We start from the raw sequence: 23,453 nt of genomic DNA, 5'->3' as shown, positions 1-23,453 counted from the left end.
CGGCAGCTCACCTCTCTTCTCTTTGCCTCTTTTTTCCTTTTTAGTAAAATGAACATTATAACAGCACCTACCTCGTAGGGTAGAGCGAATGCAGAGCACAATGCTTAGAACAGTGTTTGACACGTAGTAAGCTATATATGTGTTGGATATTGCTGTTGCTTCCATTATAACTAATACAGTTTATACAATCTTGTATATCTTTCCACTTGTTTCTCCAGAACAAATAAGTAGAATTGAGACAGATGGTTCAAAGAATAATACCTGTTAGTGTCTGGTAATGTATAGGACCCAGTTGACTTCCAGGAATTTATTCATGTTGCGCTTCCACCAGTGGTTTCTTTCATGGACGTCTCAGGAGAATGTCTTCCCTTGACACATCTCGGTGTCCAGGGCTGCTTAGGGGACTTCCAGGAAAGAACTGCATTCATCTCTTTCTATCCTGTGCTTCTGTAGCAACCGCATAAAGTAGGAGAGAGTTGATTCACAGATGTGAGTTTCACTTGGCGACTGTAGCACATACCTGTATAGAAGGACCAGGATGACACAGGGGAAACTGGAGATGCATCGCTAAAATGAAGAACTCTAAGGATCACCCCCCAGACATATAGTGATAACACTTAGTACATTTACAAGAAGCTTTCACATACGCTCATTTGATTTTTCTCAGTACTGAGGCATGTGAAATAAAAATGAGTCTTTCTTCCCTTTATTTTGACTGCAGTGTCTAGATCTATTCCTAATCTGTTTACATTAAAGCATTTCCAAAGTGTAAAAATTTCTTCGTATATACTAATTAATATTCAGTTTCTAAAATGATCTCTGTTCCATAACCATGACTATTATTAAGCTTACAACAGAAAGGCTCTCATGGGACCCCAGACATGGGGTGTGATTTTATTGTAGTTTTGGAAATTTGCCCTAGTTTGGGGGAATGAAAAGATCTGGCACCTTCTATTTCACTTTATAGGTTCAAATACCATGGAATACCATTATGGATTTTGGCTTGCTGGACACATTGGTAACAATGAGGTTTTGCTAACTTTAATACTCCATTTTAAGAGGAGAGAAGGGGTCAGCGTTTACACCACCATTGTAGCTAGTTTATTAACATGTTAAAACTCATCAGATTTCCTAAGCTTTTAAAAACCATGGAAGTGTAATCCAGCCCAACTTCAAAGCCACTGCTGCAGCCTTTGTCCCCCTCATCTGGCTTGTTCAATCCAAATGAAATTCATGCAACTGCCTAAGTTCAGATATCAGTTACTGCCAGCTTTTAAGGCACTGTAAGCAATAGTACTTTGCCCCCTTTTTTTGTGACCACTTAAAGAATCGTTTTGAAATTAAGTTTCTTTTATCTTTCCCAAGCAGACCTGCCTAGAAAGATTTGCTTAGCGAAAGTGTTGGGGTTTTTTGGGGTTTTTTTGTTTTTTGGTTTTTTTTTGTTTTTTGAGGTAAATATAGGACTGCAGTTAAAAGCCCCACCTAGAAACTGTTCTCCCAGGGATTGGGATTCTGACACCAGGAAATAGGTAATCACTACTTCATTGTCCCGTAGCAGCTGTGAGTACCTGTCTAGCATCTTCTGTAAGGAGACAGGGATATCGATTGTACTAAGTGCTCTCTGAATATGAAGCTCGAGACTAGCTGAGTTTGTTTGGTCACACAAGTGACTTACAGTGCATCCGTTTGCAAGCATGCGTGGAAATCCCTGACCACAATGCTATCTTTTGATGGGGGTTCTGATGGCGTCGCCTGAGTTTTATTGATGTTGGAGGTATGAGTTCAGACTGGCACAGATGTCCTACTCACAGAAGCCCTAGGGGCTCTGGTGCTTACCCCGCTTTGTAAGATGCAAGACTGGCTGGAGCAGTTTAGGAGTGAGTTCCTGAATTCCTTGGGTTTCGGTTCTCTTCAGCTCAGACGGATTACATTTTCTATCTAAACTCAAAATCTGTCCCAGCCTGAAGGAGGGGCCTGAGACTAATGTGGTTCATTTGACTACCTTCCATTCGATGCCAGGCTTTCTTCTCCCTCCTCATCTGAAGCAGTACCTCCTTTTGGTTACATCAAATGAAACCTTTCAAAATTTTTACTGTCTGCTGGCGTCTGAATAACTGAAAAAAGTTTAGTTAACAACTGGACAAATCCTGTGGTCATTTTTTAAGACAGCTTTTCATCTCTTGTGGATTTCATCCAGACGAATAGTCCAGCAGTGCTGTCCTCAGTGTGACACGGGACTTCCACATCCTTTGTTCTTGCGACAGCCACAGTGCCCTGCCCAATGTCGTTGTGGCCCTGAAGGAAAACGACTTCACACTGCGATGTGGCTAAGTTCCCATTGAAATGACTTCCATACTCTCTGTGGAAACTGGATCGGGGAGACCACCCTCGTCAAGTGGACAGTCTGATTTAAAGCCAACATTTACAGACAAATATTTTCTATCTCGGTGTCCTGTAACAGTTTGTGTGGGCCTTTGTCTGGATGCTCTGGAAATCAGAAGACCATCGTGTGTATACATCCGATGGTTTCTCACCTGTGTTTTTCTCTCTTCAGGAACAGGAAGAAAACAAGGGAGCAACAAGCTGGCCTGAATTCTACATCGATCAGCTGAATTCCATGGCTGCTGTAGGTATACTTACTGTTCTATGACGGTTTAAAATGAAGTCTAGTACAAAGCACACAGTTGCACAATAAATTCACTTGAGTAAGAACTACCAAATGTCATTGTCTTTCCAGACTCCATTCCAAATGTCCCCTGTTGGGAAAGGGGGAGATGCAGGCAGGAGTGTACTTGGCAAAGTGCTTTTTTCCAGTATGTTTTAAGTAAAATCAGCACACACTAAAGTATAAGTGAGTTTAATGTTATAAGAGGAACTATAATCTTAAGTCTGGCTTATGTTCAAGTGTAATTTGCAATTGCTCGTACCAATCATCTGGAATTTAGTTATGGCAGCACAATTCTAAAAGTTATTGCCATTTAAAAATAGTGCAGTGAAACCATTTCTTCATTGTTCTCCCTTTACATTTCTTACCGAGGACTTGCTTAGTTCCTGGCTTCTTGATTTTCCCAGGCACCAAAGTACTCTTTTACTTCTATAAATAACAAAAGGAGTTTATAGTATAAGTGGTTTAATGAAGAGACATAATAATAATAACAACAACACTGAAATGTCCTTGGGGCATCTTTGGTATATGTATTTTTGGTGCAGTAATTGCTTAAAATGCATTCTCGGTGTCTAAATTATGCATTCTGCTCACATGGCTATCTCTGTGATGTCAGTGTTCAGAACAGCTTGAGGGGCACATATTGATCCCAGCTAAAATATGCAGTAGAAAACAAATCATCAGCCTCTGAGCCTTAGTAGCTTAAATCCTGTTTCTGCTGATAAGCATTAGAGGTTGCCCACAGTAGAATTGTCTCTGCCTCAGTGGGCACACTCATGATTTTAAGAGTCAATCTGTTAGATTCAACTTTGCGTTTATACTATCCACGCAGATGATAGCTCCATAATACTTATCTCTACCTCCTTCTTTCTTGCCTTCCCCAGAGTCCTTGTGGAGAATTAATTTCTTATCACTTAAAGCAAACATCTTGTTGCTGCTGCAAAAGTTAAAAACTGACTAGAATGTGTGAATCATTCACACTTTTGCTGAACTTTCGGAGGCTTTGACTTTTAGCAACGTCCTCTTTTCTAGCTTTTTCTTTAAAGATGCTTCTTCTGCTGTCATACAAAGAATAATAAACAGCCTGGTAAATGTGAACAGGGTTGTATAAATTATAGAGGGTTTTGTCTTGAAAGTTTCTAGTCTAAAAGCACAGCAGAAAAGAGCAGAAAATAACCACCAAATCCTCCTTATACAAGGCATCCTACACAGCGGCAACGATGAGGAAAGGGCACGTTCAACATTCATATGAATATGTTAGCAGAATGTAAGGCTTATGATGACCATCAGGGATTTTCTGTGCATCCACCTAAGCAATAAGAATTTAGAGCCATTTCCATTTCCTGCATGTAAAGGTTATTTTCTGAATTCTTGTTCCCGGCTGTTAGGGGAAAGGAGGAGCTGCCAGGCAGACTGTCTCTCTTTCCAATTAAGTTGGCATTGTGTGAGATTCTAACAAGGGCAATTGCTTCTTTGTTAATGAATTTACTTCTATAAATGGAGAAGTACTAAACGTTACAGATTTTCCCTTTCTTCAGATTTTGAGGCAGTTAGATTCATTTGTCCTTTAGTAGCTGATTCCATGCCTTGTCCAGAGCCAACCAGTTCCTGTCCTGCACTAGGGTCCATGACGTGCCTGTGAGTGGCACTCCTAGAGCCCCATTTCTCCTTCGTCAGCTCCTTGGACAGCCCTTTGCCGTAATCATGAGCCGTCTACATTTGAATTATATTTGCTTCCTAATCCAAAGTCCTTTCCAAGAGAATCCCAAAGCTAGTAAATTCTCAGACACTTTGCTATTCTTTATGTGCTAAACATCTAACTGAGCTTTCTAACATTCCTGTAAGGACCGAGCCAGCATCTTTGCAGGGTTAAAGGTAAAAGGCATTAACTGTTCGTGAATTAAGGAGGCCCGATGAGACCAGAAACTCGGCTGAATTTTCTGTTTCTCACACCAGATTTGTTGCCACCGCCTCCTCTCATAGTTCTGGCTAATCTCTCCGATAACTCTAGTAGAGAACTCCTGACAACACACAGCAGAAATCCTATGACATTGTCCCTGGGGACTGAAAAGGCACACAATTTCTTCAAGTCCTTTTATGGCCTGACAGCTAGGCTCTGGCTCTCTGCTTAGGAAACTGTCGAAGGGGCATTTATCCACATTGTCATCATCCTTTGTTCATCAGTAGTAACTACTGCTATTGAGTGTGCATCATGTGACAAGCAGTACAACAGGCACTTTACATGTCATTTTAAATCCTTACAAGCATCCTATGCTATAAGTGTTATTTATAGATAAAGAGTCTGAGACTCAGAGAAAGGTTACTTTGCCCAAGGTCATCTAATTCAGAAGTGGTAGAGCTGGAATTTAAACCTATCAGTCTGAGCTCAAAAACTCTTTTCCAATTTGGCGCTCACTAACTTGGGTTAAAAACCTGTAAAAGAGACCTGGTAATCCCACCCCCACCCCCACCTCCCAGCTTTTCTGAGGTGGTTCAGGCATCTGTTTCCTTGAATGCCTTGAGAGTCTGCTGAACAGTCCAGGTCGAGGTCTGCAGCACTTACTGGTCCGTGCAGCTGTTTGTGGAACAAGTTCAGTTACTTTACATAAGCCTCATAACAAGCATGCTTTGTTCTTTAAAGGGCCCCTGAATGGTCTGTTGGCTTTTAAAGAGTGAAAAACAGAATGGTTAAGGAGTGCTGTCCAACAGGCTGAGAAGGACCTGGGCCTTCCTTGTATGTGGCTTCCCTGTATGTTCTCAGGAGGAGAGATGTGAGGTGAAGTTCAATGTGCTTAGCCTGCTGGCTTACTGATTTCACACCAGTGAAAGGTTTCAAACAGGAGCTTGGTTCCTGACTCCCAGCCAGGGATGATTTCTGTGCCTCCTTTGCACCTTCTTTTGGACCAGCAGAGCCTCTGTCAGGTTGCACTTTGTCTTTTGCCCTCATTTCATGTGAGCGGGGATTTATTAAGTTCACAGAGTGCCTAAAGAGGCCATCACAGTCCTGGCTCGTGTACGCCAAGGTAAATATGGGATGTTTGCTATAGCAGCCACCTTCATAAATAAAGGCATATCCCCTTTTTACAAAAAGTTGCAGATTAAGCCTTCTAAATGTGAAGCTTAGAAACTTGAGACTTTCTATAAATTATTTTATTTTGAAAAGTCATATTAGAATAGTAGGTTTATCTATGTATCCTCAGTCTTCTCAATACAATAAACACAATCTTAGATTCAAATCTCATTGTATCATGCACAAAAAAGAGTGTATTGTCTTCTGTTTTGAGAGGAAAATAATAGTCCTTATATTGAGAAGGAAAATTCAAATTTTCTTGACTTTTCATAAATCTCCCAACTCTGTTAATGCCGTCTGTATTTGTTCAGATGTTCCGCCCTCTCCGAGACTGTTAAGAGGATAAATATGTGCATCTTTACTTAGTGAATCACAATAAGAGATGCGTGTAGTCTTTGGGGATAGTTTTCTGCGATTAAGTTTAGGAACAAGAAGTGATAGTCATAAAAGGCTCCATTCTGTTCTGCAGATTCAAAGTGATTGCTTAAGAGTCTAGAGTTCAGCTGTGCCATAGGAGATTAAACGTACTTGGCTGGATTTGTGCTTAATTTTCCAGGGGATGGGTCTCACAGAGCTGTGAAGGAATTCATTGGCTTTTTCTGCCAACAGCTTCTTCCCCTACCATGCACTGGTGACAGCTGCCCAGGCACATCACCAGCAAGAAGACAACCTTAGCAGAAACAGTAACAAGTTTTAAAAACAAGATTTTACTGGTTTTTATTTTCCTTTGTCGTGAATGATACTGATTTATTGGTTTGCTTTAGGCTTTATCTACCTAATTGTGAGTCAGATTTAGGCTTTAGTTAACATTTAGTTACTTAATGCCAATGCAATTAACTTGAAAAAAAATTAAGTAAAATGCCCCCATGATGATTTGTGGTCCTGAAAGAAAGGGAGAGACTGGATTATTCTGACACACGGGTAAGAGTGAAATATTATTTTTTCAATACCCCAATCTGTTCCCTAACCATATATTTTATAAGAATGGGTGACAGGTAAAAAGACTGAGACTAGACAAGCGTGCGTTCAGGTAGGAGAAAGGCAAGGGACCAGTGGTTCCATGGGTACAGGCACCTGAGGCCATAAGAGTAGGGATACTTTTAGTACAACTATTATCATGGGATAAAAGGAATGGAAAAGACATTTTAATAAGTCAATAAGCCTTACTTGCATTCATGACTTAATAATATCAACTGAGATCTGCTTCCTTAGAGCCTTGTTCTTCAGAGTGAGGTCCACTGATGTGCAGCATCCATGTTGCATGGAAACTAGTCAGAAATGCAGCATCTTAGGCTTCACCACAGACATACCAAATCAGAAGTCGCTAAATTTTAACAAGATTCCCAGGCAATGCATATCCACATTAGAGTTTTTGGAGCACTGCTCTAGCAGATCCCTGGGAAGGGAGAGTACACACATGTGTGCACACACACACACACACACACACACACAACACACACACTCATACACACATACTTTGTATCCTGATTTCTAAATGATGTTGAATCATTTCTAAAACTTAAGTGGTTACTCTGAAGGAATTGTCCATCTTAGTATCAGGTCCAATTTAATTGTTCCTTTTAAAAATTAATTTGATTAAACAAATAGTATCAAAGAATACTTCTCAGCTGAGGAATGAGAGAGATAAGGTGGGAGGATTGCTGCCCACCTCTGTTTGATAGTGTGGTAATGTTACTAACTAATCGCCAGAATGTTACGATAACTACAGGTTCAGTCTTCCTTCTATCAAATATAAATAATTATATCTTCATCAGAGTATACTTATTGACTAGTTAGTCATATGTTTGGACACTTTAATCTCTATTAAAATTTCTAAACATTTCTTTAAAGCTTGATTTAAAATTTGAAACAACTAACTTTTAGTAGAGATAACATTTGTGAAATTCTTGGTGCTCTACATTTTAGCTTGTAGCAAATCTTATTTATAGATTTATTATTTATTTGCATTAAAAGTGGTAAAAGCATGTAATCTGAGGGTTTGTCTTAACTTATACTGTAATTAAAACATAGAATTGGAAGAAGTAACTTCATTTTTCTTTGCATAGAGAAAATCTCTGCTGGCCTTAGAGAAAGAAGAAGAAGAAGAGAGAAGTAAAACTATAGAGAGTTTGAAGACAGCACTAAGGACAAAACCAATGAGGTAATTTTTTTCTGGGTAGCATGTCTATTCTCCTCTTTCCTTTTTCTTTCTTTCTTTCTTTTCTTTTCTCTCTCTCTCTCTTCTATCCTTTTTCCTCCCAATTTTTGAGGAACTCTTAAAAGCGTGCAATTGAACCATGGATGAAATACATTAATCATTAAACATTCAATAAATTGATTTTCTTCAAGTAAAAGACGTGCAGGCAGCCATTAAGATGGCTAAAACAACAAAAAAAGACAGAAACTAACAAGCGTTGGTGTGGAGAAATTGCAACCCTCGTTCATCACTGGTGGGAATGTAAAATGGCGTAGCCTCATTGGGAACCAGTTGGGCAGTTACTCAGAATGTTAAACACAGTGTTGCCATCTGACCCAACAGTTCTGCTCCTTGACGTACAGCCAAGGGAAATGAAAGCACGTCCTCCAAAAAACTTGTATGCAGATGTTCATATCAGCGTTATGCATAATAGCCAAAAACGTGGAAACAACCCAAATTCTATCGACTGATGAATGGTTAAATAAAATGCGATATATCCATACAGCGAAGCGTCATTTGTCCATTATAAAGAATGGAGTACTGATACATGCTCTAACATGGATAAGCCTTGAAAATATTTATGTGAAATGAAAGAAGCCAGACACCAAGGACCATATAAGTGAAATCATATGAAATATCCAGAAAAGGCCAATCCATAGAGACAGAGAGATTAGTGGTCACCTGGGTTTGAAGAGAGGAAGAAATAGTCTTTTGGGGTGATTCAATTGATAAAGTATTTTAAAATCACATAGTGACGATGGTTGCTCAGTTCTGCAGATAGATTAAAAATCACTGAATTGTGTATTTAAAAGTGTGAATTTTATGGGATGTGAGTTATATCCGAATAAAACTTGTTTAAAAGAGGATGGGCAATCAGTTTCCACTTTGTGCCTCCCACATCTTCATTTTCTATTAATACCCCTAAGGGTTAGTGGAATGTTGGTCTTACAAGTACCTTTTATTAGCACAAGTGCTATGAATGAAACCAACTGGTTTAACCAGCTTGGCTATATCTGGGTCGTGTGGTTAGGTGAAAAGCCTAGAAAATAAAAATTCCTTTCCTTTATTTGACTATAAAATGCTAACTAAGAAAAACCTATTGATTCACCAGAAATCCTATGCAGTTGTATGACAGAGGTTTTCTTATCTATCCTAACTAGATGTGTCTTCTGCATACTCACTAAATAAGTTTGGAAAATTCTGGAGTAGTCAGAGAAACTGGTTATGTTGTTCCTGAACTTTTCAGAAGCTTAACGTGCAGATGCACATTGTGAATTATTCTCGTTGACTGACTTTACAATAAATAAGTGCTCTAAATATCAGTAAAATTAACATGATGATAAAGTATGGCTTTTATTTGTTTTATGTAGGAATTCTATGTAGCATGTCATACAAAAGAAGGATTTTGCTACAACACCTTAGGGATACAGGTTATCGTCTGTTGGATACACAGATGTCCTGGAGTTTCAGGTTACTCTTTGGCTTCATTGATGTGGGGCCCACCTGGTCAGCAGTCAGCACATACAGGTGCACGGGGCAGATGCTACAGTTACACAGATCAGTAAACGACTTACCCTAAGACAGATATTCCAAGTGCCTTCCTGTTCCTGCTGTTCTGTGTTATATGATCTGTTAATTGGTTCTTTGTGTCAGTTGAGATCTGTTTATCACAAATAGAGATTTTTTTTCACGCTTCTGGTTAGACCTGACCATTGGATCTGTGCCAAGAAAAAGGCCAGGAATTGCGAAGACTTCATCAGTGTAAGCCTTTGGGTGCTTTAGGAACTACATCTTCTGCCTTTCTCCTGCCCCTGGAGACTTTTCCATTAAAGACTAGTACAAAATTCCAGAGAGACTTTAGTCTGATATATTTTAACCTTCTCCTCCTGACAGGTTTGTAACCAGATTCATTGACTTGGACGGCCTGTCATGTATTCTCAACTTCCTAAAGACCATGGACTATGAGACCTCAGAGTCTCGAATACATACCTCTCTCATAGGATGTATAAAAGCACTAATGAACAACTCTCAAGGTCGGGCTCACGTCCTGGCTCATTCTGAGAGTATTAATGTAATTGCTCAGAGTCTGAGCACAGAGAATATTAAAACGAAGGTGGCTGTGCTGGAAATCTTGGGCGCCGTGTGCCTGGTTCCCGGAGGCCACAAGAAGGTTCTGCAGGCCATGCTGCACTACCAGAAGTATGCCAGCGAAAGAACCCGCTTTCAGGTGGGTGTGCTCCCTCACCACTTCTTCATTCACCCCTCTGACAGGTGCCTTTCCTGGCCTTGAGTGGGCAACAGAACTTGAGATTTCCCCCTGGAGTGATTACTCACACTGCAGCTTCAAGCACTTCCTTCCTCATAGGTTTTAGTACCACAGATAGAGTATATTTTCTGTAGTTGATCAGTCCGGGGTTTGGATTTACTGAACTTGATCGGCAATGTGGCCCTGCTTCCTACATATTCTATAGCGGACATCTTTTGAATCCACTAAATGGGGTGTTCCCTGAAAATTTTACAGGTGGCCATTCTTGATTTCGGATCAATATAAACAGTGAGATTACGTCACCATATTTATACTCAAATATAAAAAGTATGCAGAGTTAATGAAGCACAATCTTTTGTACTTTGTATACATGCATATATGAATATATTTGATATTAAGAATTTTAAAAGTAGAGCTTTTAGGCCTAACCTTAAAAAAAGTGGCTTTTTATGGATCAATATAATTCTGACTAAACACAAGATTTTAAAAATTAACTTCCGAGTATAAAGAAATTAATAAAATGAGTATAAGGTTAGTAATGATTCTATCCTTTGTTTTTATATTTGTATCCTTGGTAGACGTTAATTAATGACTTGGATAAAAGCACAGGGCGGTATCGAGATGAAGTGAGTCTCAAGACTGCCATCATGTCCTTCATCAATGCAGTGCTAAGCCAAGGCGCAGGAGTGGTAAGAACCTTCTGTACCATAATTTAAAACATAAATTGTTAAAAAATAATTTTATTAAAAAAAATTGCTGACTAAGTAGTCTAAACAGCATAAATATCTTCTTTATCACCCTTTTACTTTCAGGAAAGTTTGGACTTTAGACTTCATCTTCGCTATGAATTTCTGATGTTAGGAATTCAACCTGTAATAGATAAACTAAGGGAACATGAAAATTCAACATTAGACAGGTAAGTCAGACTGTTACGATCTGAGATAGTTCATGCTTTTTCCATGTGTGTCGTGCCAGTCTGTGAACTACTTGTGATCTGTCTGTAACATGTGGAGCTTGCAGCAGAATATTAGTTCAGCTCATGATGTTTTTTATAAAAAATGAAAGAAGCAGCAATGTCGCATAGAGAACTAGGTTTGGGTTTTGGCATTAGACTCGAATCCACATCTTAGGCTTTCATGTTAATGTCCTAATTCTTATGTGACTGTTTGTAGGATGTTCTACTTTTAATAGCTTCTCTTTAACTGTCTTTTAGGCATTTAGATTTTTTTGAAATGCTCCGGAATGAAGATGAACTAGAATTTGCCAAAAGATTTGAACTGGTACGTATGCTTACAATTATTCTGACTTGACTCATCAGCTCATAGAATTTTCCTGTTGTAATGTGTGTCATAGAGTCAACATGGACCAGTGTAACCTAAGAGCAAAATCAAAGTTTTGTTTTACTACCTGTGTGGCAGGATGAGCTTCTGTTTGCCTTTGATTTGCTTACCTTGCATTGTGGCAATTAGGGAAATTGGGTGTTTGACTGAGATTCCTTCTTCACATGAAATAGGTTCACATAGACACAAAAAGTGCAACTCAGATGTTTGAGCTGACCAGGAAGAGGCTGACCCATAGTGAAGCTTACCCTCACTTTATGTCCATCCTGCATCACTGCCTCCAAATGCCTTGTGAGTATGTTTGTGATGCTTACTTTTGAATGCTTGGACCACATCATCTGAACAGTGCTGATTAGGTTGGGTGTACACTAGGTTGGGACTCCAAACCTTGGTTTTGTGACAGTCCAGTGTGTCTGAACACAGCCTAGGGGGTATTGTTAAGTTCTCACAAAGAAATGAATTGTAACTTGCTTTGATTTTAAAAATAAATATATGCCTTACAACACATTTAGAAAAGGGTAGAAAGTGCCTCTCAATCAAATAAATGATCATTGCATGTTAGAATTCCAGACACTTTGGGAAGCGTTGGTGCAGATATTGTAAACATCTCTCTGGTTCTGTGGCTAGTTCTTCAGGCGCCACTGTTGAAAGATTTCGTCCTACTTTAGAAATAATTTGAAATATTTTTCCACCATCTTTTTCTTTTTTAGACAAGAGAAGTGGCAACACTGTTCAGTACTGGCTACTGCTAGATAGAATTATACAGCAAATAGTTATCCAAAATGACAAAGGACAGGACCCCGACTCCACACCTTTGGAAAACTTTAATATTAAGAATGTCGTACGAATGTAAGTTTCTTATTTTGTTACCTGTAAGATAATAGTGACAATGTAAGACATTTATTTAATCCTACTTCAAAATAGTAGCTGGAGGAACTGAAATGTTCCAGAGGTTAAATATGATTTCCTATAGATACACATGTTACTATGCCTGAATAACATCTGGGTTTAAATGAATTTCAAGCATGCTGAGATTTTTCTCTGCAGTAGATGATGATTTCTGTACCTAGAGAGCATGCATTTAGCAGTGGGCCTTCGATATTTTTTTTAATGAATGCTCCTTTAACTGTTATACAGGTTGGTAAATGAAAATGAAGTTAAGCAGTGGAAAGAACAAGCAGAAAAAATGAGAAAAGGTAAGTGGTGAGGCCCTGACAAAAGAAGAGGCCACATTATTGGTTATTGAGCAACTATCTCTGTTATCCATATATTTTAGAAATGTACATTGATGCATCTTATTGAAGTTAGTGCATCAAATAATCTTTCTTTTTCCATGTCTTATGGGCATTTTGCACTGGTTTTTTTTGAATCAAGCTATTTCGGTTGTCATACTGATTCTCAAATATTTTATGCAAATATTTCATGTAAATTTTTTGGAAAAACTTATAGCTTTTGCTGTTCAGTATTCATTAATTCAAATTTTCTTAACTACCAATCATCTCAACCCACCCCCCACTTTATAACTGCTCTTTAAAGCACACTGGGTTTTAAGAAATGTAATAAGGAACACCAGGGATTACCCAGAATTTTAAAAGAAACACAGGCCACTTGATTTCAGCAGCCCACTTCTTCACGTGACCTTAATTTGACACCAGTCATAAAAAGAGAAATCATGCAGAAACTCACTAACAATTGTAGATATATGTGTTATGAAACATTAATAGGCCAGCTATTGGCGAGCATTTGGATGTATCTTTGATATTACTATCAGCATCGAATGACAGGAAGGTAATTTGTGCCCAACACTGTGCCAACCACTCATAGAATACATATAACTTTCTCCCCTCTATCAAAATATTAGCAAATTAAAAGTGATGCTTTTGAGAAAATAATCATACCCCAGCAACTCATACCCTTTCATAATGCTGGTTAACTGACTTCCTGTTCCTTGTCCAAGTTATTCAGTCACAGCCAGTGAAATACAAATACACCCCGATATTTATGGTGTTGAAAGAAGGTCCAAAAGATGCTGAAGCATTTCCTTTCCTCTTGTCACATTTGTCCTTTTTCATTGAGCAGAAAAGCAGGGCCACCACGGATACCGGAAAATGCCTAATGTGAAGTACTATAATATTACAAGTTCTTCATATGAATTCAGATTGCTCTCAAAAAAACTAAGGCTGCACATACATTTTTATAAGTAAATTCCAGAAGCTGCTATAGGAAGAATTGAAACACTGACTAAAAGCTAGGATAAAGAGAGATTATAGCAAAGAGAAAATGATCAATGAGTAGTGTTTTAGGGATATACCCTTAGAGGATAGAGACTTATGTGTGCAAGTTGAGAAGAGAACTTAGGACATAAGCTTTAGAGTCATTCAGTCATTCATTCAGCCGATAATTACTGAGTGCCTGCACTGTCAGGCACCATCCTGGGCTTTGAGTCCAAGACCCAGCTCTGACTCTCACTGACTGTGTGGGTTGGCTAAGTCGTGTTCACTTCTCTTCCAGTCTCCTCCTCTGTAAAATGAAGACTAAACCTGTCACAGGTTGTTGTAAAGATTAAATGACAAAAGAAATATAAGGCTTTTAGCATAACTTCCGACACATGCTAATTGTGCAATAAACGAACGATAGGGACTGTGTGGGATTGAGGTACCTGAGGTGGTACAAGACAAAATGGCCAAGGTCAGTAGGAAGAACAGGATGCTTTAAAGTGAGGTCAAGGGTAAAGTGCAAGAAAAGGAGATGTAATAGTTAAAATTAATTCTTTTCAGAAGCAAAGTTGTATTAAAGAGGGCAAATGTCGATGAATTAGTCAGAGGGTGGAGGCCGTGAGGAGACAGGAAGTTCTATGGGCCTGAAAGGTGGAGAATATCTGGGGAGAATTCTCTTTAGTGCAACACAGCCAATAAGGGCTGAATAAAGGCTGAGCAAATGGGATGATAAATGGCTGCCATTTATGGAGAGCTTCCCAAAACTAGCATTACATCAGAATCATCTACAGAACCTTTGATAACCACAGGTCCCTCAGCCCTGCCTTGCCCTGCCCTACAGAAGAGACTTCCTGGAATGGGATCTGGGGGTCCTGAATGTTAAAGTCTCTCAGGTGGTTCTGAGGCAAGGCCAGATTTGTCAAGAGCTGAGGACTGGTGCTAAGAAGTCAGGTCTTACAGCTGTCAAAGAGGAATGAAATGGAGCTAAAAGAAGGAAAATGGGATACAGTGAAGTGATTTTTAGATGTGTCTCTGACTGTACAGAATGATATTAGTGGTCAAAGTGGGTTAATGGTTATCCTAACACCACGGCTGGAAAAATCCAGGATTTTAGTGTCTTGAACCCTTCTCTGCAAACTCTAATTTTGGAGGACTCCAAAGAGAGAAAGTAGGAGACAGAGAAAGCAAAATTTTAAGTGTGTTATTAAATTCAGACATACAGACCGACTCTGTATAGCTCTGCCCCAGTGGGTTATATCTCCAGTGGGTTAGTTGATATAAAAAGAATAGGAATTGGGGCCAAGTATTTGAAATACAGATCTGCAGCCTAAACTTCATTATTCCTCTTTTCCAAAGCTCATCACACTCATCAGTGCTAGAGTCAACAGGCATATTGGCAATGTAAATAGGCATTATGCTAAATTGGATGCCTTGTTGCATTATAGCAGGATTGAGGAAGATGAGAGTAATATTTTTCTCCCCATATTATTATCGTGAGTCTCATGCTCAGCCTGTACTCATGCCCTGGAGATATTTAATGCTAAGATAGCATTTGCTTTCACAAGTTTTAAGAATTTTTTGCCAGAAGCATAAAATTCTTCAAGTACAAGTAACCTTCTGAGGGAGAAATGGGAAAAATAACTGCATTGGGACAAACGCTGGATCTGGCCACAGCATTTCCTCACAGCACAAGATCCTCGCTTTCAGCCTTTCTGCTAGCTGGCACGAGCCAGCAAACCTAGCTAATAAACAAACACTGGACTTCTCTCCTTCTCATTTCTAATTTGGTGGGGGCGGGGGGGCACATTTCATGTTCATTTTCCCAAATGTAGCTAAAGGGCTATTTCTATGACAGGATTCTGAATTCAGTTCCAAATAGGCACCATTCTCCTCTACAAGTAGTTGCTCACACTTATGTTCCATCTTTAGAAACTGTGACTCTAAAATCTCTTCTTCCATCTTTTACAAAATGTTGTAGTTAATAAAGTTGTTCATCTGAAGCCTCCTCCAAGTACGAACACCGGGGAGCTTGACGGTCACTCCCTTTGGTGGAGAAGGAGACTATTTACCAATAAAGAGGCTCACAAGCCTCAGTTTTCTTTTCAGAGGAAACGCTTCAGCTTTGAAGAGTCCCCAGTTTTCATGTCTGGTTGTTTTCATGGCACAGAGCACAATGAGCTACAACAGAAATTGGAAAAGAAAGAGAGAGAATGTGACGCCAAGACCCAAGAGAAGGAGGAGATGATGCAGACCCTGAATAAAATGAAAGAGAAACTTGAAAAGGAGACCACAGAGCATAAGCAAGTCAAGCAGCAGGTGGCAGATCTCACTGCCCAGCTCCACGAGCTCAGCAGGGTGAGGACCTAGCACAGCAACTGCCTTGTCTTTGTTCCCACTTATCCCGGAGCCCCTCATTCTTAAGTAGACAGCTCCTGACCGGGAGATTAAAGCCTGAAGCGTCCCATGATTTATGCCAGTGGTCGCAGGGCTTGCTCCCTCTGCGATCATGTAGCTTAGGCAGAAGATGCAGTTAAGGGTGTGCATTTTTTAATGCAGATCCTCTAATAAGATCAAGGGAAATCACATTAGCTTCTTAAAATGAAAACTAATTCCATGAAAACCAAACTGTATGATGGTATAAGAAGTGAGAGACATGTGAATGCTTTGCAAATAATCCAAATTCAAAAGACTGACCCAGCAGAGTCCCTGAAGGCCTAGATGGTCTGTTTGACTTACTGCCCCTTTAAACGCACATTCTCAGAGAAGTGTGAATTTTTCTGTAATGTACATTTTAGGCAAAGTTTCAGACTCTCAAAATTGTCCAGTGAATTTATTCCTTCCATTGATCTTCTCTTTTCTTATGTTTATCTTTTCAGAGGGCTGTCTGTGCTTCAGTCCCAGGTGGACCCTCGCCTGGAGCCCCAGGGGGCCCCTCTCCTTCCTCAGTGCCAGGGTCTCTCCTTCCTCCCCCACCACCCCCACTTTTACCAGGAGGAATGCTTCCTCCTCCACCCCCTCCCCTCCCTCCGGGTGGTCCACCTCCTCCCCCAGGGCCTCCACCTTTAGGGGGAATTATGCCACCTCCTGGTGCTCCACTGGGCCTGGCACTCAAGAAGAAAAACATTCCTCAACCCACCAACGCCCTGAAATCCTTCAACTGGTCTAAGCTGCCCGAGGTAAGTCATTTGTTCCAATTTCCCCTCCAATGGATGGCAATAGCAGCTCACTGTGCTGTCACAGGAAGGGAGAGCAACCCTGGCTGTTAAGTGATTTCATTTTCTAGTATGGAGTCAGGATTCTCACCAGCTCAGATATTTAAATGATAAAGCTTCTGAAAAAATGACACATCATTTGAAGCCAGCTCACTTTGAGTATCTGGTAGAATGAAAAATTGGAGATAGCAGCATTTTTTAAAAAAAAATTATGACATCCTTTCTTTTTGTGTATAACTGTAAATTCTAGCAATATTAACTTGGTGTTTGCAGAACAAACTGGAAGGAACAGTATGGACCGAAATCGATGATACAAAAGTCTTCAAAGTTCTAGATCTCGAAGACCTGGAACGAACTTTCTCTGCCTACCAAAGACAGCAGGTAACAACATGTGCCCTCCAGATGCTATAAAAAGAAAAACATGTCCTTATGCATGATCCCTGGGCCATCTGCCATAACCATCTTAGTTCTAGACTGTTTGGTCTACCCTGGCATGCTCCTGCAAAGCATCATAGTATATTTGTCCACACATGTGTTCAGATGCCTGTGTGTGTATGTAAACATGTCAAAGATATATAATAAGCTCCTTGTTAGGAAGCTTCATACTCTCGTGTATGTTCAAGACTTTGTCTCCATTGGTGGAAGTTCTGTATATTATTATCACTTGTGCTTGGTCAAAATGGGTCACCAGGAGAAAATGTCAGTAGGAGAGTTACCTAATTTGTATCCTCACCTCATAATATTTACTTCTGAAGTCATTTTAAAGTTCTGACTTTTATATATATGTGTGTATGTATGTGTGTGTGTGTGTGTGTATATATATGTGTGTGTGTGTGTATGTATATATGTATATGTATATCACATCCATGTGCTTCTAAAACATGCTCTGCTCTCTCATATACATGTATACACACACACATATATAATATACATATTTAAATATGTATATATAGTGTGTATATATGTATATATGTGTGTGTGTGTATACATGTATATATGTACATACATATACATATATACATACACACACATATATATAATATACATATTTAAATATGTATATAAAATTTGTCAGCTAGCCAGAACCTAGAGAGCAGTTTTTACTGTGTGTCATGAACATGATCGACTCAAAAGTGGGGCTGGTAAAGCTGAGCAAGTGCACAGACGGCAGCGATACGAATAGGACCAGAGAAGCTTCTGAAAGTGAGCAAAGCTTTCGTAAGAGCCAAAACATGCCATTTGGTGCTTGCTGACGTGGCCAAGCAGTCAGTGTCACATCGTGAGCCCTGGTCACATCTGTATGGTACCTCTTACTCCTCAAAGGGCATCTTAGTAGAGCCACTTAAGGGTGGACCAGAAGAGGTCACAGCAGTGTGGCCAGGTTCAGAGTTTCAGAAGAACAAGGAAAAGGTGGAGTGGGGTCCCAAACAGTGAATCAGAGACCTGGAAAGGGAAAAATTGAGTCCCAGACTGCGAGAAGGAAGATCATTAAGGATGACTGTGGGAAAGGAATAAAGAGAGCAGAGCATGTCTTAGAAGCACATGGATGTGGGGCATCTGCGCAGGGACTTTGCTTGGGCTCTTTTGACAGGCCCTTAACTCCGGCATGAATCATGCCCAGGGTGGGGCATCCTCAGACAAGCAGCAGACTTCCTATTCTGCCTGGCCTGGTTCCTAAGAAAGAGACTCAGAACAGAACTGCCAAGCACTGAAGAAGACGATGGACTGAGGCTGGGGGAGAAATGAAAGATGAAGGGTTTTATTTTCAAAATGGCCTTTGATACATCTGAAATTGAAAAGAAAAAGTAGTATTCGTTTAGCCAGAAGATTTTCACTTAGAGGGAAAGCTTCTCTGCAGGGCATTTTATTCCATTTTAGAAAAGCACAAAAGTGCGAATGGTCGCCTGCCATGGCAGAATGACCCTAAAACAGGAGCCCTCAGCCGAAGCCACCACCTATAAGTGTGAAGGTAAACTTGCGCAATGTTGTACATACCATTAAAGGAACATGAAGAACAAGACGGAAAGACATTGCCCGTAGGAAGCAAGACACTTTATTGTTTAAAGAACAAAGAAAGGGTGTGTTTAGAGCCCTCACACAACAGGTGCTCAGACCAGATTCATTCCTGATTTGCTGCAATGGGCTCCTCTCTCTCTCTGCTGTCCCTGGATGGTATCCTCTGGGTTTTTACATGAAGTCTTAGGACATTTTAGCAAATTTCCTGGTAAATTCAAATAATCTTCTGACCTTGCTACATGTCTCATTGATCTCCTACCTCAGTTTCAGCCACTAATACTAGTCCATTTGGGTTGCCGAAGATGAAGTAAATTAAAGAAAGAGAAAACAGCAGTTATTCCAAATGATGCTCTTCATGTCTGAGCATGTGGGTAGCATTTATTATTGAAGGCAGGTGGTTGAAAGACCCAAGTTTACAAGACTCATAATTAACTGGCTTTCAGCAGAAGGTGCAAAAAGGATGCTGCCAAAATGCTCTGGGACAAATATGTGGACAGTTTTCAAAAGCTCTGGGAGACAGGGTTGCAGAAAGCCTGGCAATTGGGTAATTGTCTCCTAGCAACCAACCACTATTTAAGTAATCAGTAGTCATTCCAGTCAGGATAGACCAGAATATTTCAGTTGTACTTAACACTAAGTCAACTGGTAAGTGGGATCATTTGTGACATTTTCAATAGCACTTCCTGGAGAAAAATTTCAACACACCTGCTCAGCTTGATTCAAGTATGTTTCTTCCCCTCTTGGTGCAAGAATTTGAGATGACAACTTTTAAACTATAAATATATTTCCCAATTGAAGGAAATTTGAGCCATTTAATTGAATTTACTGAATGCTGAGAGACAGAAAACTGAAAGATACAGACATTCTAGTAGAAATATGTGGGATAGAACAAAGGAAATGGAGTGCCTGTCATTGAATGTCTCCTAGTTTCATAACTGATGACAAGGTCAAAAACATGTGCATTTTCATTTAATTTTGGCAATGTACTGTATAATTATCATCACACTTAAACTGCTCACTTTTCCACTCCCAAATGAATACTAGGAACCTATTTTTTCTATAGTATCTCCCCTTCTTCCCTCCAGAGTTATAAAACCATGGTCAAACTCTCTGGACTTCAGCCAGTTGTTTGGCCAAGTAAATTTCTGAGAGGCAAAGGCACACATGCATGCCATTATCTGTGTGCATGCAACAGGAACACTGCACAGAGTAAATTTTTAAATCTCAAATATCAGATTAGTAAAGCTTAGGTGAAGTCACGGATTAATGACACGTAGAAGAGATTTTATGTAAATATATGTACACACACAAGGTAAGCTCAGTTGATTTGAGAAATGTTGTATGATTAAAAACAAGTATTTATACTGTCAGCTTTGTATATGAAGTACTTCAAATGATGGAAATGTATTAAACTGTTGCACAGGCCTACAGTGCAACTTATAGTATAAAAGTAGAGATGAGGAAAATGTGTAAATTACCATAAGGTAGACTAAAAGATGATAATCAAAATTGGTAATCAGTTTCGGTACTGATTACAATATACACAGTTCCCAGTCTCATCAACCCTAAAATTTAGTTCTCAAGGAGCTCTTATACTTATTTTTTTAATTTAATCCTCATACCAGTTCTATGAAGTATTTTTCCTATTTCACAGATAATAAAAACATGTCTTACTGTGTATTCAGTGCCCGAACAGGTGGCATATTCAGGTGTACAAGGGATATCATTCTCAGGCTCACTTTGTTCTTATGCCATGGTTTTATTCATTTTGAAGGTCAGGCTTTGTAAAGGATTTTCTTTAACTCCAGCTTTAAGAACAAGACCATTCTTATTCAGGTTTTTTTTTTTTTTCAATGTGGAAATCAAAGGTATACAGAGCCGATTATGTACGCTTATGTGCCACATGAAATGGAATTTAATAACGTGCAATCATTCCCTTGTTCACATTCCAAAAGTTCACTTGAAAGTCAATTTCTTGAATCTCAAAACCTCTTTTTAGCATTAAAACTATATTATACATGATTTCCAGACCAGCCACAAAAGACTGACTTTATTACCGAATGTAGTTCATTGCATAGTAATACTGTTTCAGGTACAATTAAACAATATTTTCTTGGTTTTATGGGAAATCTTTATCTTGAGATTTATAAATTCATTCTCCCTATCCAGGCAGTTGATCAGAGGGAAATGAACTTGACATTTACCTAAAGAGTGTCATATCCATATAGTAATAAATTAACAGCTCACGATCTCCATTCCTCCTCCCCACTCTTTGCCTGAGGACACTCCTTCTTTACAGGTCCTATGATCAGCACACAGAATGTCATTTCAAAGCCTCTCTGCTCTGATTTAGGAAACAAAGGATAACTGCAATCACAGACTCCACGATCTGCTCTCTCCTGCTAATATGTAATATACACAAGCCATTCTTGGGGTCCCTTTTGGAACATTTAGTGGTATCTTCTAATTTTTATAAACGATCAGAGAATTTCTCTTTTTAATTCCTTTAGATTTTTCTTTATTCTGTGTATCTAGTTTCCACATTGAAAACTTACATGATTTAGAGTATTTATTTCAGTAATCTTGGTCCTTAGCTTGGTCCTTTGGCACATGAAAGCCAAAGCGGAAATTGTAAATGATGGTTTTTCTTAGGACTAAGGTATAAGATAGAGGTTCTATAATTGGACTCCATGGTGAGAGTTAATCGAACACAGGGTTTTATATAAATATTAGTGTAAGCATTTTTCTGGAGAGGGATCCCCAGCTTTTATCAGATTTACAAAAGGATCTCAACCTCAAAAAGATTAAATGCCATTTATGTAAAGGTTATATTATCTATGAAGTGTTGAGTCATTATTTTATTGTGGAACACTATCTATAGGAATCTACCAGCACCAGTTCCTGAAAGTGCAAGTCCTAATTTCCTAATTTATATTCCAAGCCCAAAGCCCTAAATTAAAAATCATCTGGAAAAATCAGACATCCTGTTAGGTGGAGCCAAATATAGACGGTTCTATCATGTTTCGCCGAAGTTGATTAGTAAAGAATTTAGGTTTCAAAAAGAACATTAACTTATTTGAAATAGTCCTGGAAGCATTATTATATTTATCATGCCCTGTCTAATAAACTTTGTGATTTTACTTAAAAATGTTATGATTAACAGACTCTTAAAGAAGGGGAATGGAAAACTAACAACCAGATTCTCCTATGACATCCTTCATCCTCACCTCTGGAAAGATAAAATGCATCACTTAGCTATTAACTGTTACACTTATTGCTGCCACTAGTTACAAATGGAAGTTCTTCATCTCAGGGGTAAACATGACAATAGGAGCAAAAAAGACTTGATCATCAGTTTGACAGATGATTGTGTTGTATGGTAGCTTCCATGTATTGAGCTCATAACCATATGTCCGGTACTGGACAAAATGCTTTGCATGCATTATCACATTTAATCGTCACAATAATAATCCAGTTGTCCAACCCATTTTATAGATAGACTGAGTGCCGAGCCACACACTTGGTTATTGATAGTTGTCGGCTTGCATAGCCCACTACAGTAGAGGTCAGAAATCTCCATTTCCTGATGATGGGAACTTATGGAAAATGAGATGCCAGAGAACTTCATAGAAATTTCTCTTTTTGAAGGCCAGACAGTGAGAGCCAGATCTAAATTCAACCAGCAACTTGTCTCTTTAAGAGAGAAAAGTAAGGTAGGACCTCATGGAGTTCACTTCATCATAGTTTTTTCTGCCCTTGAAAGGAGAAACTGCTTTTACCGAGAAAGAGTCCTGTGGAGTTTCCGAGTAGAAAATTTGACAATTACAAAGACAAAAGAGAACTGTGACATCAGAAGAGAAGAAAGGTTTCTTATGGTTATCAACGCCATACGGTTTTTAAACGCCATTCTAGAAAAACAGTTCTGCCTTGTGTGGGTGGAGCCAGGGGAGGATGCCTTTTGTTTCCCACCAGAAGGATGATATGAAACAGCTCATCTGTGTAAAGTTGGCTTTGGCAGTGCTGCTAGGACCAAGGAGGCCTTTAGGAATTTGCTGAGCAAATGATGGTGTGCAAGCCCTTTGCCTGAAAGCTGGGGTGTGTTTTGCACACCGGAGCTGTATTCATTCCATTATGGCAAAAGTATACAAAGAAAGCTGTAGCTTTCTTATAATGTATCAATTACTTCTTTCTCTTTTCCTCTTTTACTCCAAGTCTTTTCTATAGACTATTTCAAGAAGAGGCTTTTGACTTTTATATGCTTGAAACAGCCCCGAGGAATCTGGGCCAGGGCCACCAATGGCTGCACACCACGTGAATCTCCTGTTGTCTCTTTAATTCCACCTTCTGGTTTTTCCTGATATCTACCTGTTGCACCAACGGGCATTGTTTGGACTCTGGAGGAGTACTGAGTGTGAATATTACTGACCTATGTTGTTGAACTAGTCTTTTGTCTTTTCATAATCCTTCCTTA

The 23,453-nt window shown here is 39.4% G+C and overlaps 1 protein-coding gene across 4 annotated transcripts in view; it reads left to right on the top strand.

The window, feature by feature from the left end:
- Positions 1–23,453, top strand: part of DAAM1 (dishevelled associated activator of morphogenesis 1) — a 152,671-nt gene that overhangs the window by 95,439 nt on the left and 33,779 nt on the right. For all 4 annotated transcript variants that reach the window (XR_003042641.1, XM_006920134.3, XM_025038723.1 and 1 more), the window contains exons 4-15: positions 2,555–2,626; positions 7,802–7,896; positions 9,826–10,159; positions 10,777–10,887; positions 11,011–11,114; positions 11,412–11,478; positions 11,712–11,829; positions 12,249–12,387; positions 12,676–12,734; positions 15,922–16,109; positions 16,631–16,930; positions 17,240–17,347. Coding sequence is in view for 3 of the 4 variants with exons in the window: in XM_006920134.3 (XP_006920196.1) it covers positions 2,555–2,626; positions 7,802–7,896; positions 9,826–10,159; positions 10,777–10,887; positions 11,011–11,114; positions 11,412–11,478; positions 11,712–11,829; positions 12,249–12,387; positions 12,676–12,734; positions 15,922–16,109; positions 16,631–16,930; positions 17,240–17,347 (1,695 nt within the window). In the remaining variant the exon portion in view is untranslated. The remainder of the gene's footprint in view (positions 1–2,554; positions 2,627–7,801; positions 7,897–9,825; positions 10,160–10,776; positions 10,888–11,010; positions 11,115–11,411; positions 11,479–11,711; positions 11,830–12,248; positions 12,388–12,675; positions 12,735–15,921; positions 16,110–16,630; positions 16,931–17,239; positions 17,348–23,453) is intronic.

The sequence above is a fragment of the Pteropus alecto genome, unplaced genomic scaffold (genome assembly GCF_000325575.1).
Source record: "Pteropus alecto unplaced genomic scaffold, ASM32557v1 scaffold86, whole genome shotgun sequence".
Classification (NCBI taxonomy): Eukaryota; Metazoa; Chordata; class Mammalia; order Chiroptera; family Pteropodidae; genus Pteropus; species Pteropus alecto.
The sequence above is the reverse complement of the archived record's forward strand: the minus strand, read 5'-3'. Positions and strand labels throughout refer to the sequence as shown.